Below are 14,859 nucleotides of genomic sequence, written 5' to 3' on the forward strand. Positions count from 1 at the left end.
CGGTGGAAGTGGTGGAGGCAAGCTCGATTTTATTATTTAAGAGTAAATTGGATAGGTATATGGATGAGAGGGGATTAGAGGGTTATGGTCTGAGAGCAGGTAGATGAGACTAGGTCAGAGAGAGTGGTCGGCGTGGACTGGTAGGGCCGAATGGGCCTGTTTCCGTGCTGTAGTTGTTATATGGTTATATGGTTAATACATAAGCTAACCTATGTTTACTTGTGAGGTTGCAGTAGAGATGAGGAAAGAGATACAAATACAAATGTTCCTCCCAGCAGGAAACACAATGCACAAAACTTTCATCATTCCTTTCTCACAGCTTGATCAAGCTGTTAGGGATTGTCCAGCCATAGAAAACGGCTTCTCAGCCCACCTTGTCCTTGCCAACAATTAAGTGCCCATCTATACTGATCTCAACACTTATTCCAAAACCTTTTCTGCCTCTCTGATTCAAATTGTTGTCTAGATATTTGATAAATTTTGTAAGAGTCTGCATCCAACACCTATCAGGCAGTGAGTAACCACCACCCTATAGTTGAACGAATTCATTAGTCATGGGAGCAGAATATGAACATTCGGCTTATCAAGTCTATTCCGCAATTCAATTATGGCTGATATATCTTTCCCTCTCAACCTCATTCTCCTGCTTTCTCCCCATAACTCCTGATCAAGACTGACTTGATTTGGCTCTAGTCAACAGCTCTGACTTGGCTTCCACAGCTGCCTATGGCAATAAATTCCACAGATTCACAGCCCTCTAACTCAAGAAATTCCTCCTCATCTCCTTTCTAAAGGTACGTCCTTTTATTCTGAGGCTATGACCTCTGGTCCTAGACTCTCCTCCTAATGGAAACATCCTCTCCACTCTATCCAGTCCTATTCTTCCTTATAGCCCCTCCAAAATCTCAAAGAACTTACTTTAAGCCAATGCCCTCTGACTATAGATAACTCTGATTTGGGGAAAATCTTCCTACTATTCACAACTATCAGGTCCCCTTGGCCTTCTCCGCAGCAGGGAAAACAAATTAAGGAAAACAAATTGGGAGGTCATGTTGCAGTTGTATAAGACGTTGGTGATAACGCATTTAGAATACTGTGTTCAGTTCTGGGCACCATGTTATAAGAAAGATGTTGCCAAGCTTGAAAGGGTTCAGAAAAGATTTACGAGGATGTTGCCAGGAGTGAGCTATAGGGAGAGGTTAAGTAGGCTGGGTTTCTATTCCATGGAGCACAGGAGGATGAGGAGAGATCTTATAGAGGTATACAAAATCATGAGAGGAATAGATCTGGTAGATGCAGTCTTTTACCCAGAGTAGGGGAATCAAAGACCAGGGGACATAGGTTCAAAGTGAAGGGGAAAAGATTTAATAGAAATCGAGGGGTAACCTATTCACACAGAGGGTGGGTGGGGGAAGGGAACAAGCTGCCAGAGGAGGTAGTCGAGGCTTGGACTATCCCATTGTTTAAGAAACAGTTGGACAGGTACATGGATAGGACAGGTTTGGAGGGTTATGGACCAAGCGCAGGCAAATGGGACCAGTATAGCTGGGACATTGTTGGCTGGTGTGGGCGAGTTGGGCCAAAGGGCCTGTTTCCACACTGTATCAATCTATGACCCTATGACTCTATCTAAATCCAGTCTACCCAATGTCTTGTCCTAATCCTATGCAACATCTTGTTGAATCTCCTCACAACATTCGTATGGAAAGAATCACATTCTTTCCATACTAAATGACCTAAACTACATACAATATTCCAGATGTGCCCTCTGCTATTTTTTTAAACAGGTTTTTGACTCATGTGATCAGTATCAAATGCCCACTCTCTCTTAAATGTTAATTCCCTCTGGTCCAGATTAGCAGGAGAGGAGGGTGAAAAGACACTGATGGGAGAATAAATGGGAAGCATGTGGAGAGGTGGTTCAGGCAGTCCCAGGTCAGGTCTCAGCAGGTTGGGAAAAATGGAAATTGGGTGGAGTGCAGGTTTTGAGAAGTTCACCTGCCATGCCGGCGGTTGATGGAACTCTCTCCAAGTCATGTGTTTCAGGATTGTGGTTTCCATTGTGAAGGAGACTGAACCAGCAACCACACCTCCAGGATATCCATTCTACAGATGCAGGTCAGGCAGCATCTCTGAACGACATAAATCGGCGACATTTCCAAATTACTGACATATAGTCCGAAAGCACTGACTTGTCATGATTAGTTGGTTTTGAATTGCACGCTTAATAGAAGACAACCCCAATCTACAGTCAAAAGATAGACACAAAATGCTGCAGTAACTCAGCAGTACAGGTCGCGTCTCTGCAGAAAAAGAATAGGAGACATTTCGGGTCGAGACCCTTCTCCAGATATACTGCCTGACCCTCCAGCATTTTATGTCTATAATTCAGTGTAAACCAGTATCTGCAGTTTCTTCCTACATATGATTAAATGCCATATCCTGCTGCTCTATCTGTCAGAATTAAAATCCAGAAGCTATAATAGAAGGGCCAAAATTACACTCATGTATGTAAATAAAAATTGAAAACACTGGAACATTTTACCAAACACACCTTTTTGTGCTGCTTTTTCCAAGGCTTCTTCAATTCGCTGAAGCTCTTTCTGTTTATTTTCCTGCAATTGCTTTTCTTCCTTTTCTGCATCATATTGGATACCTTGAAGAACAAAAACAGAATGTAATTTCCAAGCAGATGTTTCATTAATCTTAACGGAAAAAAGTAAAATCCAGTTACACAAAGTGCTGGAGTAACTCAGCGGGTCAGGCAGCATCTCTGGAGGACATGGATAGGCGATGTTTCTGGTCGGAATCCTTCTTCAGACTGCAGTCAGATAAAGGGTCTCTACCCCAAATGTCGCCTATCCATGTCCTCCACAGATCCTGTCTATCTACGAGTTATTCCAGTACTATTTTTTTTGTAAATCAGTATCTGAAGTTCCTTGCGTCTCCAAGCCAAGTAACATAAATACAAGTCTGAAAAGGGGTCCCAACTCAAAACGTCACGTATCCATGTTAACCAGAGATGCTCGACACAAAGTGCTGGAGTAACTCAGATGGTTACTCAGAGAAAAAGGATAGGAGACGTTTCCATGGGAGGGTGGAGTCCCTTCTTCAGACTCCCAGAGAAACAGAGCTGCTGCCTGATCCACGGAATTACTTCAGCACTTTGTGTCTTTTGTTTTTACACAAGTACAATTTTTGTGTTTACACAAGTACTATTTGGCAAATTCAAAAGCCCTAACCACACTGTACCAGTAACAACAGAAAATGCTGGAACTTCTCTGGTCTGGCAAAATGTAGAGTGGGGAAGAGCAAAGATGGTGGGGTAGTTGGGGCATGTGCTCAGGGTGGAAAGAGTGTGAACAATCCACCCACTCAACATACAAGAAATCATTTCTCAAACTAAATGGGAAGGGAAAAAATTGTCACGCTAAGTTTCACATACGGGTCTCGCATTGATGTGGGCTACATAGCTGGTGACGTAAAGACTGAGGGGGGATCTTATAGAAACATATAAAATTCTTAAGGGGTTGGAGAGGCTAGATACGGGAGATTGTTCCCGATGTTGGGGAAGTCCAGAACCAGGGGTCAAAGGTTAAGGGGGAAGTCTTTTAGGACCGAGATGAGAAAACATTTCTTCACACAGAGAGTGGTGAGTCTGTGGAATTCTCTGCCACAGAAGGTAGTTGAGACCAGTTCATTGGCTATATTTAAGAGGGAGATAGATGTGGCCCTTGTGGCTAAAGGGATCAGGGGGTATGGAGAAAAGGCAGGTACAGGTTACTGAGCTGGATGATCAGCCATGATCATATTGAATCGCGGTGCAGGCTCGAAGGGCCGAATGGCCTACTCCTGCACCGATTTTCTATGTTTCTATGTAACTCAACTAAACTACTGGTTCAGTAAAAAAGTCAAATCCAACTGTGTGTCTCCCTGCCATTGGCCACAAGGAAAGTTATTCTCCACAACCAATGTTTCCCAGAGACTAAAGAACTTTCCCCCAATCACTGTAAATTAAACTCAAAGGAAAAATACTGCAGATGCTGGAAATCTAAAATAAAAGAAAATGATGCATTTTGAAACATTCCCAAGGTTGTAATAAAATGTATCAAACCCGAAACATTAACGGTTTCTCTTCCCATAGATGCGACATGCTGAATGTTTCCAGCAATTTCTGGTTTGTCCTAGTGCATCAGTCACTGAAAGGAAGCATGCAGGTACAGCAGGCAGTGAAGAAAGCCAATGGAATGTTGGCCTTCATACCAAGAGGAGTTGAGTATAGGAGCAAAGAGGTCCTTCTGCAGTTGTACAGAGCCCTAGTGAGACCGCACCTAGAGTACTGTGTGCAGTTTTGGTCTCCAAATTTGAGGAAGGATATTCTTGCTATTGAGGCCGTGCAGCGTAGGTTCACTAGGTTAATTCCCGGAATGGCGGGACTGTCGTATGTTAAAAGACTGGAGCGACTAGACTTGTACACACTGGAATTTAGAAGGATGAGAGGGGATCTTATTGAAACATATAAGATTATTAAGGGGTTGGACACGTTAGAGGCAGGAAACATGTTCCCAATGTTGGGGGAGTCCAGAACCAGGGGCCACAGTTTAAGAATAAGGGGTAGGCCATAATAGAACGGAGACGAGGAAAACCTTTTTCAGTCAGAGAGTTGTAAATCTGTGGAATTCTCTGCCTCAGAAGGTACTGGAGGCCAATTCTCTGGATGCTTTCAAGAGAGAGCTAGATACTCTTAAAGGGGGTATGGGGAGAAGGCAGGAACGGGGTACTGATTGTGAATGATCAGCCATGATCACATTGAATGGCGGTACTAGCTCGAAGGGCCGAATGGCCAACTCCTATTGACTATTGTCTATTGTTTTAGGACATGGATCATAGATGAGTCAAGTACAGGAACAGCCCTTCAGCCCACATCTGTGCCAAACATAATGCCATGATAAACAAATCATTCCCAACGTATCTGTGTGCCTCGAAAAGCTACTCAAACACCGCTATCAGAATTAGTTTAGTTTAGAGATGGAAACAGATCCTTCAGTCCACAGTCCATGCTGACCTGCTCACACTAGTTCTATGTTATCCCACATTCTCATCCACTCCTGCTGCACACGAGGGGCAATTTACAGAAGCCAATTAACTTATAAACCCTCACATCTTTGAGATGTGGGAGGAAACCGATCATAATGAAGGAAACCCATGTAGAAGGTGCAAACTCCACACAAGCAGCACACGAGAACAGGATTGAACCCGGGTCTCTGACGCTGTGAGGCAGCGGATATACCAGCTGCACCCTGTGCCGCCCTTATTAACCCCGCTATCAGTGTGGATTCCGTCTATCCAGAAGCACAGTCAATATGATCTTCAGTATGGGACAACCACCAAAACAGATTACTGAAAAATATCCCACCCATTCAACCACACCAAATGCCTTGACTCCATCGATCGCAGGGGACTGAGCAACACCTCCCTCAAATTAGGCTACCCGCAGTTTAAATACTGTATATTATATAACCATTAACAACATTTCAACTCTATAAATAAAAGAGCATTCAACGTTACTTACTTCCCTCTGGAACAGCCAGAAGGTGCAAACCATCCAATGTGGCCACCACTGCCTCACTGTACAGATTCTTCCATGGAATCTTCAAAGTAAGCTTGTCTGTAAGTGAAAAGATCAATAGTTACTCAGAGAGAGAAACAAAACATCACAAGCATAACACTTGGCCTAGTAATTTACGAATTAAGGCTTCAAGTGATTATGGTAATTGTGCAATTAAAAGTAAGTACAAGTTCATCATAATTTTAAGTTTTCTCTCACACATACTCCTGTAAACATCCGGCACAATAAACAGCATGTGTAGAAAGGGGCTGCAGATGCTGGTTTATACCGAAGAAAGACACAAAATGCTGGAGTAACTCAGCGGATCAGGCAGCATCTCTGGAGGAAAAGGATGGATGATGTTTCAGGTCAGAACATTATCAATGAAATGTGGATAAATGTGAGGTTATCTACTTTGGTGGCAAGAACGGGAAGGCAGATTATTATCTGAATGGTGTCAAGTTAGGAAAAGGGGAAGTACAACGAGATCTGGGTGTCCTAGTGCATCAGTCACTGAAAGTAAGCATGCAGGTACAGCAGGCACTGAAGAAAGTTAATGGCATGTTGGCCTTCATAACGAGAGGAGTTGAGTATTGGAGCAAAGAAGTCCTTTGGCAGGTGAGACCACACCTGGAGTATTGTGTGCAGTTTTGGTCTCCTAATTTGAGGAAGGACATTCTTGCTATTGAGGGAGTGCAGTATAGGTTCACGAGGTTAATTCACGGGGTTAATTCATATGATGAAAGAATGGAGTGACTGGGCTTGTGTTCACTGGAATTTAGAAGGATGAGAGGGAATCTTATAGAAACATATAAAATTATTAAGGGATTGGACACGCTAGATGCAGGAAACATGTTCCCGGTGTTGGGGGAGTCGAGAACCAGGGGCCACAGTTTAAAAATAAGGGGTAGGTCATTTAGAACAGATGAGGAAAATCTTTTTCACCCAGAGAGTTGTGAATTTGTGGAATTCTCTGCCACAGAGGGCAGTGTAGGCCGATTTACTGGATGCATTCAAAAGAGTTAGATAGAGCTCTTGGGGCTAGCGGAATCAAGGGATATGGGGAGAAGGCAGGCACGAGTTACTGATTGTGGATGATCAGCCATGATCACAATGAATGGCGGTGCTGGCTCGAGGGGCCGAATGGCCTACTCCTGCACCTATTGTCCATGTATCTATGTGAAAGTAGAGGGGAGGTCCAACCCAAAACGTCACCCATCCTTTTTCTCCAGACATGCTGCCTGACCTGCTGAGTTACTCCAGCACTTTGAGAATATCTTCACCATAAACAGCATGTCAGTCGAGGAGAGAGCAAGGCAGCACACCTCACTGACAACAGATAAAGACGGTTGATCCCAAAGTCTGTTCCAGCAGTGTTGTGGTAAGGGGATATCCAAACCAGCCCAACCTTCAAGTGCCAGCTGAAGAACTCCTAACACAGCTGGTGAGAGAGGGTTCAAACTCTGAAGCAATGCGCCAGATTGAGTGGAGACCCAAGGAACTGCGGGCGTTGGAATTGTGAGTAAAACACCAAGTACTGGAGGAACTCAGTCTGAAGAAGGATCCCGACCCAAACCACTGTCTGTCCATTCTCTCCATTACCCACTACACTTTCTTTGTTTTGCACCAGGTTGAATATTGTCCATGAAACCCAAAGCAGCATTTTTAATTTATTTTTAACTCCAGCAGCACATGTAATTAGCACAATAAAAAAGTGAGGTATTAATATGCAGTCAAAAGTCATTGTACACATTGTCGAAACAAAATGTACACGGTCCTACAAAGTGAATATTGGGAGTTAGGCAGCATCTCAAAGGTTATACTTTCTGGATTTCTTCCAGTGCCATGCAGTAGTGAGTCTAGAAATAAGAGCATGGGCAGATGAATGCCCGGCTGAGAAGCTACTGGAGGAGGAAGGGATCAGCGTGTCCCGGAAGTTTTAAAAAACAATATGTGTGGAGCCCCTACAGAGGGGACAACACAACCTCCTCTTGGGAAATGAGGCTGGGCAACTGGCTGATTTATCAGAGGGGCCAGTGAGCATAATCCTGTAAGCCTTCAAATGGTTATGAAAAAAGAGAGAACTGGGCCACAAATTAAGTCCTAAAGTAGGGAAAGGTTCAGTGTAATGATATTAGACGGGAGTTTGCAAAGGTTATTTTGGAGAGATTGTTTCCCGGTAAAGGCGCATCTGGCAAGTATGGTATTGGTTTATTATCGTCACCTGTAGTGAGATACAGGCTGAACACCGATTTTCCAGCACACTCGGTTCCAGAGCCTTTCTGGATTATCCATTTTTCTGAACAAACAGAGATCACTGAATAATGAAACAACAATACACTCCAGGCCCACTAATGACACCCCTCCCGTATCTTGCAAGTGCCAGAAACTTAAATAAAACAAATATGAAATGTTAACTGAATGTTAATGGAATGACTTGCCAACCCATCCCCGGTCACATCGCAACCCTTTCTCACACTGATTCAGTCGGCTGAGTTACGGCAGCACTTTGTGTCGGCACCTAGTTTTAAAGTGAACAAAGTGCTGGAGTAACTCAGCCGACTGAATCAGTCTGAGGAAGGGTCGCGATGTCACCTATCCATATTCTCCAGAGATCCTGACCCACTAAATTACTCCAGCACTTTGTGTCCTTGGTAGGTGAAGAAGGGCTCGCAGTGCACCTTGCGAAACTGGATTGAGGTCGGAACTGGGTATGGGGATGGGTCGACAGGTGGCAGAGCCCAGGGGGATGGGTCGGCAGGTGGCATATATATAGCAGAGGGGGATGGGTCGGCAGGTGGCAGAGAACAGACGGACCAGTCGATAACTTATGATAACGATGCTAACTGTTATCAGGGGTTCATTAAAAGGAAGGTTTACTGTATTGTCATTGCGAAACAGTTAGGAGGGAAGATTGAGATCAGTTGTTTTTTTGCGACGGAGGGAGACGACTGGAAAGAGCACTCGCCACTCGCAATGCCATCTACGGCAGCTCAGCTGAATTTCAACTGAGTTCTCGTAATTTTGTCCAGATTAATGGGGTGGCCCGACCATCAGTTCCCGGAAAATCGGCTTGCAACGTACTGTGAAAACCTTTGTGTAACTTGTAATCCAAATAAATCATACAATACATGACTAGAATCAAACCATTAGGAGTAGAACTGGTAGTGCAAAATAGAGAAAAGATACTGAGTGCAGAACATGGTGTTGCAACTACAGATGCTCTCTGGCTTACGATGCTTCGACTTGCGATATTTTGGCTTTGCGATGGTGCAAACACCAGCGACCCGTAGCGAGCCGCAGTTCGCTTTCGGCCACGTGATCGCGTGTATTAAATGCATTTCGACTTACAATATTTTTGGTTTCCGATGGGTTTCTCGGAATGGAACCCCATCGTAAGCTGAGGAGCACCTTACCAAGAAAGTGCAAATAAAAAAAGATGCATGTCATTACAAGATAGATTGGAAATTGGGAATACATCCTGAGCTAATGAGAGGTACATTCAATAGTCAGATTACAGCAGGGAAGTAGCAAATGTTGGATTTGGCGGTAATTTTCCAAACATCTGTATCTTCTGCCTGACAGAAGGGAGAAGAGGGAATGACCAGGTTATAAATGCCCCATGTTATGTGGGCTACTTTCCCGAGGCAGCATAAAGTGTAGATAGAGTCAATGGGGAGAAGCCTGGTTTGCTTGATGGACTGGGCTGTGTCCACAACTCAACTTCTTGCTGCCTTGGGCAGATAAGTTGCCAAACCAAGCTGTGATGCATCCCAAAAGGAATCTTTCTATGGTGCTACTGTAGAAATTGGCAAGTCCTCTGCCTTCTGAGGAGATAGAGGCATTCATGTGCTTTCTTGACCATTGCCTCAATGTAGTTGGTCCAGGACAAATTGTTGGCGATATTTGTACCGAGGAAGTTCTTGACAAACCAAACACCATTGATGCAGAGTGGGGAGGGTATAAGCAAGATGGGTAGATTTCGCAGACAGCGTGTTCTTATTAGAATGAAGGGCAAGATTGGCAGAAGCTGGGAACCCTAACTGAGGAGAGATATTGAGCCCCTAGTCAGGAAAAAGGAGGTCTATGTCAGGTAAAGGTGGCTGTGATTGAATAAATCCCTTTACGAGATGATGAGGTAATTTGCTGAGGAAATCAGGAGGGCTAAAAGAGAACACGAGATATCCTTGGCAGCTCAGATAAAAGATTCTACATTAAGAGCAAAAGGTTAACTTGGGAGAGAATAGGTCCCTTTAATCATTAATGTGGCTGTCTCAGTAGGAGCCAGCAGAGAGAGGCTTATGTCTTGCCCCCTTTTTGCTTTTCTGACTTTCTCCTTTAGCATACTCCTCAGTTCCAGAAACTCCTCCAGGGAAACACTTGATCCCAGCTGCCTATGCCTGGCCCATGCCTCCTTTTTCCTGACCAGAGCCTCACTTCCTCTCGTCAGCCAAGCCTCCTTACTCCCACCTGCTTTATCCCTCACTTTAACAGGAACATGCATGCCCTGAACTCGATACCACACTTTTAAAAACATCCCACTTACCGGATGTTCCTTTGCTGGGAAACAACCTGCTCTAATCAACGAGCAAGATCCCGTCTAACAACATCAAAGTTACATTTGCCCCAATTCAGAATTTTAATTTGTGGGCCTGCCCTGTCTTTATCCATAACCGTTTTAAAGCTAATAGAACAGTTCACCCACCATCACTTCAGTTACTTGCCCTTCCCATTTTCCTAAGATTAGATCCATTTTTCCCCTCTCCCATGTAGGAGACTGGAGGGTGGCAAATGTTGTACCTCTTTTCAAGAAGGGCTGCAAGGAAAATGCTGGGAACTATAGGTCGGTGAGCTTAACATCTGTAGTTGGTAAGTTACTAGAGAGTATTCTGAGGGATAGGATATACAGGCATTTGGATGGGCAAGGGCTGATTAGGGACAGTCAGCATGGTTTTGTACGTGGAAGGTCGTGCCTCATAAATCTGATTGATATTTTTAAAGACCTGACCAAAAAGGTTGATGAGAGCAGAGCTGTAGATGTTGTGTACATGGAATCAGTAAGGCATTCGACAAGGTTCCGTATGGTAGGCTGCTCTGGAAGGTTAGATCGCATGGGATCCAAGGAGAGACAGCTGAATGGATTGCAAATTGGCTCCATGGAAGGAAGCAGAGGGTGATGGTGGAAGGTTGCTTCTCAGACTGGAGGCCTGTGACTAGAGGTGTGCCTCATGGTTCGGTGCTGGGCCCGTTACTGTTTGTCATCCACATCAATGATTTAGATGAGAACATACAGGGCAAGATTAGCAAGTTTGCTGATGATACAAATGTTAATGGTTTTGCAGATAGTGAAGATGGTTGTGAACGATTGCAGCAGGATCTGGATAGATTGGCCAGGTGGGCGGAGGAACGGTTGATGGAATTTAATAGAGAAGTGTTGCATTTTGGGATGTCGAACAAGGGCAGGACCTACACAGTAAATGGTAGGCCTCTGGGTAGTGTTGTAGAGCAGAGGGATCTAGGAGTACAGGTGCATGGTTCCTTGAAGGTCGAGTCGCAGGTAGATAAGATGGTCAAAAAGGCTTTTGGCACTTTGGCCTTCATCAGTCAGAGTATTGAGTATAGAACTTGGGAAGTCATGTCGCTTTTGTATAAGCGTTGGTGAGCCGCATTTAGAATATTGTGTTCAGTTCCAGGCACCATGTTAGAGGAAAGATATTGTCAAGCTTGAAACGGTTCAGAAAAGATTTACGAGGATGTTGCCAGGACTAGAGGGTGTGTGCTATTGGGAGAGGTTGAGTAGGTCGGGTCTCTATTCCATGGAGCGCAGGAGGATGAGGGAAGATCTTATAGAGCTATACAAAATCATGAGAGGAATAAATTGGGTAGAGTCTTTTGCCCAGAGTAGGGGAATCGAGGAACAGAGGACATAGGTCAAGGTATAGGGGAAAAGTTTTAACCCCGAGAAACCCCCTTTCACACAAAGGGTGGTGGGTGTATGGAACGAGTTGCCAGAGGAGGTAGTTGAAGGTGGGACTATCCCATCGTTTAAGAAACAGTTAGACAGGTACATGGATAGGACAGGTTTGGAGGGATATGGACCAAATGCAGGCAAGGAACCATGCACCTGTGCTCCTAGGTCTCTCTGCTCTACAACACTACCCAGAGACATTTTTGGCCAGTGTGGGCGAGTTGGGCCGAAGGGCCTGTTTCCACGCTGTGACTCTATGACTCTAACTAACATCGCACAATTTTGTACGTTGAAAACAATACCTCAAAACGGAACAGCTTAATGTTGACTACCACAGTACTGCGTAAAGGTTGCAGGAAGTCAAACAATGATACAATGATACAATGATATAAAATTGCAACATCTTGCACAATCATTTATCGTCTGTTTTCAAAGCTTATCGCAAAGTTACAACGAACTCAGTGACACAACATAAATCAACCACCACTTTAACAATTTTGGAAAAATAGCCAATAAAAGAGAACTTTTGATTGCTAAATACCACAACAATGGACTTCTGAATTATCTACTAAGCTATACATTTTCCTCCAAAGAACAGAAGAAGTTAGTTGTAGCAATTAAACTGTAAATTGAACTTTTGGTAGTTATGGTTCTCAAGATATGGTACTAAGTTCCAACACCAGTAGGTCAGCTGTAATACATGGGCATCTCAACAACGTGGAGATTGGCTTGTTCACCATCCAATGAGTCTAATTACTACCTCTGTGACTGCTATCACTCATCAGTGACAGCGTCTTTCACGGTGCCATAAACTGCACCGGCTCACCAATAATGCAAACAAAATCGGCAATGCCCAAATGGAAAACACAAGTTGGAGTCATACCATGCTCAAAGGAAGATGGTTGGGGTTGCAGTTCAAACATCCCAGAACGGGACAGCATCCTCAACCCAACCATCTCACAAGTTCACAAGGTATAGGAGTAGAATTAGGCCATTCGGCCCATTGAGTCTACTGCGCCGTTCAATCATGGCTGATCTCGTCCTCCTAATCCCATTTTCCTGCCTTCTCCCCATAACCCTGACACCCGTTCTAATCAAGAATTTGTCAATCCCTGCCTTAAAAATATTCACTGACTTGGCCTTCACGCCTTCTGTGGCATTGAGTTCCACAGATTAACTACCCTCTGACTAATGAAGTTCCTCCTCACATCCTTTCTAAAAGTGCGCCCTTTAATTCTGAGGCTATGACCTATGGTCCTAGACTCTCACAATGTGGAAACATTCTTTCCACATCCACATTATCTATGCCTTTCATTATTCTGTAAGTTTCAATGAGGTCCCCCCTCAACCTAAACTCCAGCAGGTAGAGGTTCAGTGCTGTCAAACGCTTATCATATGTTAGCCCACTCATTCTTGGAATCATTCTTGTAAACCTCCTCTGGACCCTCTCCAAAGCCAGCACATCCTTCCTCAGATATGGGGCCCAAATTTGCTCACAATGTTCCAAATGAATCTCCAGCTGATTCATTAATGAACTTTCTTCTATCATAAGGTCAGTAGTAGAACTGTTCAGTGATGAGTGTACAAGGTTCAATTCCACTTGCAAGGCCTCAGCTATTGCAGTTGTCCATGCCTTTATGTTGCTGGACCTAGACATCATTCAGGCATGGGGTGAGAAGGTGTATAGGAAAGAACTGCAGCTGCTGGTTTAAATCAAAGATGGCCTGCTGAGTTACTCCAGCATTTTGTATCTATCTTCAGTTTAAACCAGCATCTGCAGTTCCTTCCTACACAAGGAACTGCAGATGTTGGTTTAAGTCATTCAGTATTTTTATGCAGAAATTGATAGGTTCTTGATTAGCAAGGAGTCAAAGGTTATGGGAAGAAGGCAGGAGATTCTGGTTGAGAGGGAAAACAGATCACCCAGATCACCCATTATAGAATGGCAGATCATTCTCGATGGGCTTAATGGCCTATAGGGCCTGTCCCAGTTAGGCGATGTTTAAGGCGACTGCTGGCGACTAGGCTGTCACGCACGTTCGCCGGGGTGTCGAGGGCGTGATCGTGAGCAGTCTCCAATGAGTCATAGCAGATCTTGGCTCATCGCGGAAAATTGATCCTGTTCGAAATTTTTCTGCGACAGCTGGCTTGTCGCTAATGCTCACAGCTTGTCGTGGGCGCTGTCGCAGGTTGTTGCCAGGGTTGGTAGGTTGTCGCCGGTACTGAGGACGGATGAATTTCATTGGCGACGTCAACCGGCGACAGGTACCAGGATCAGGAGAAGACAAGTTGCGACAGATAATGGCAAAACCCGTCCACAGAAGTTCAGCTGCAACAGCCAGCTGTGGAATGGGGGCGGAGAACGCGATGCTGTCAAAGGGGGGCGGACTCCTAACCATACCGACAGCAAGGCCCCGAACTTAAAAAAAATAAACAATAGCGTCAGGAGTGCCTTCCAGTCTCTCTCCTGCAGTGTTAAAATATCACCACATCTTTATCTCATGTTGTTTTACAGTCATAGAGTCATACAGCGCAAAAATGGATGCTTCTGGCACAATGATAATACCGACCTTTTCCCCATCTATACTTATGGCCAGTTTCAGAACCTATGGCTTCCCGTGGATGGATCTGTATAAAAGCCGTTTAAACGTAGCAATTGTATCTTATTCTAGCACTTCCCCTGACAGCGAGTTACAGATATCAAACACACTATACATAAAAAACCTACCATGCAGTAACCTCAAATGTATTTATTGCCCCCATATAATAATGACATCATATCTTGTTAGATTATTCTTTGGGACTAAGTTGTCAGTTGGCACAACATGTGGGAGCAGTCTTGATTCATAATGCTATCCCTGCAATGAGAAGCTATATCCTCATTATGAGATTGCAAACCCTGATTCTAAGCAACCAAATCAGGATAAATATCCACACTTATTTGTCGGTCTGTAAAATATTGTAGGTTTTTGTGAACAGCCTTTATTCTCTCTTCTCCAATATATGTTCATAGCATCTCCCCATGTAGCAAAACCAGTCACCGGCAAAGATTAATCAGGCGAATGTTCTCTGCACTATTTCTATCACGGGTATATTCCAAATACAGTATCATTGGGTTCTGTATAATTGAAGTCATGTTGTGCAGATAGAACTGGTTGTTATTGCTCCAGATGAACTATCCAAGAGCGTTACCATCACCACAGGAAATATTCAGGGCAGTATCGTAAGCTCAGTCATGTTAAATTGCTCATAAATGACCTTCCCTCCATCTTAACTCACCACT

General features: G+C 44.2%; 1 protein-coding gene across 5 annotated transcripts in view; it reads right to left on the reverse strand.

The window, feature by feature from the left end:
• The window catches only part of vps13c (vacuolar protein sorting 13 homolog C), a 288,791-nt gene that overhangs the window by 251,077 nt on the left and 22,855 nt on the right, over positions 1-14,859 (reverse strand). For all 5 annotated transcript variants that reach the window (XM_078429970.1, XM_078429968.1, XM_078429967.1 and 2 more), the window contains exons 4-5: positions 5,573-5,668; positions 2,555-2,656 (exon numbers count right to left, since the gene is read on the reverse strand). In XM_078429970.1, the coding sequence (XP_078286096.1) occupies positions 2,555-2,656; positions 5,573-5,668 (198 nt within the window). The remainder of the gene's footprint in view (positions 1-2,554; positions 2,657-5,572; positions 5,669-14,859) is intronic.

This window comes from Rhinoraja longicauda, chromosome 38, assembly GCF_053455715.1.
Source record: "Rhinoraja longicauda isolate Sanriku21f chromosome 38, sRhiLon1.1, whole genome shotgun sequence".
Classification (NCBI taxonomy): Eukaryota; Metazoa; Chordata; class Chondrichthyes; order Rajiformes; family Arhynchobatidae; genus Rhinoraja; species Rhinoraja longicauda.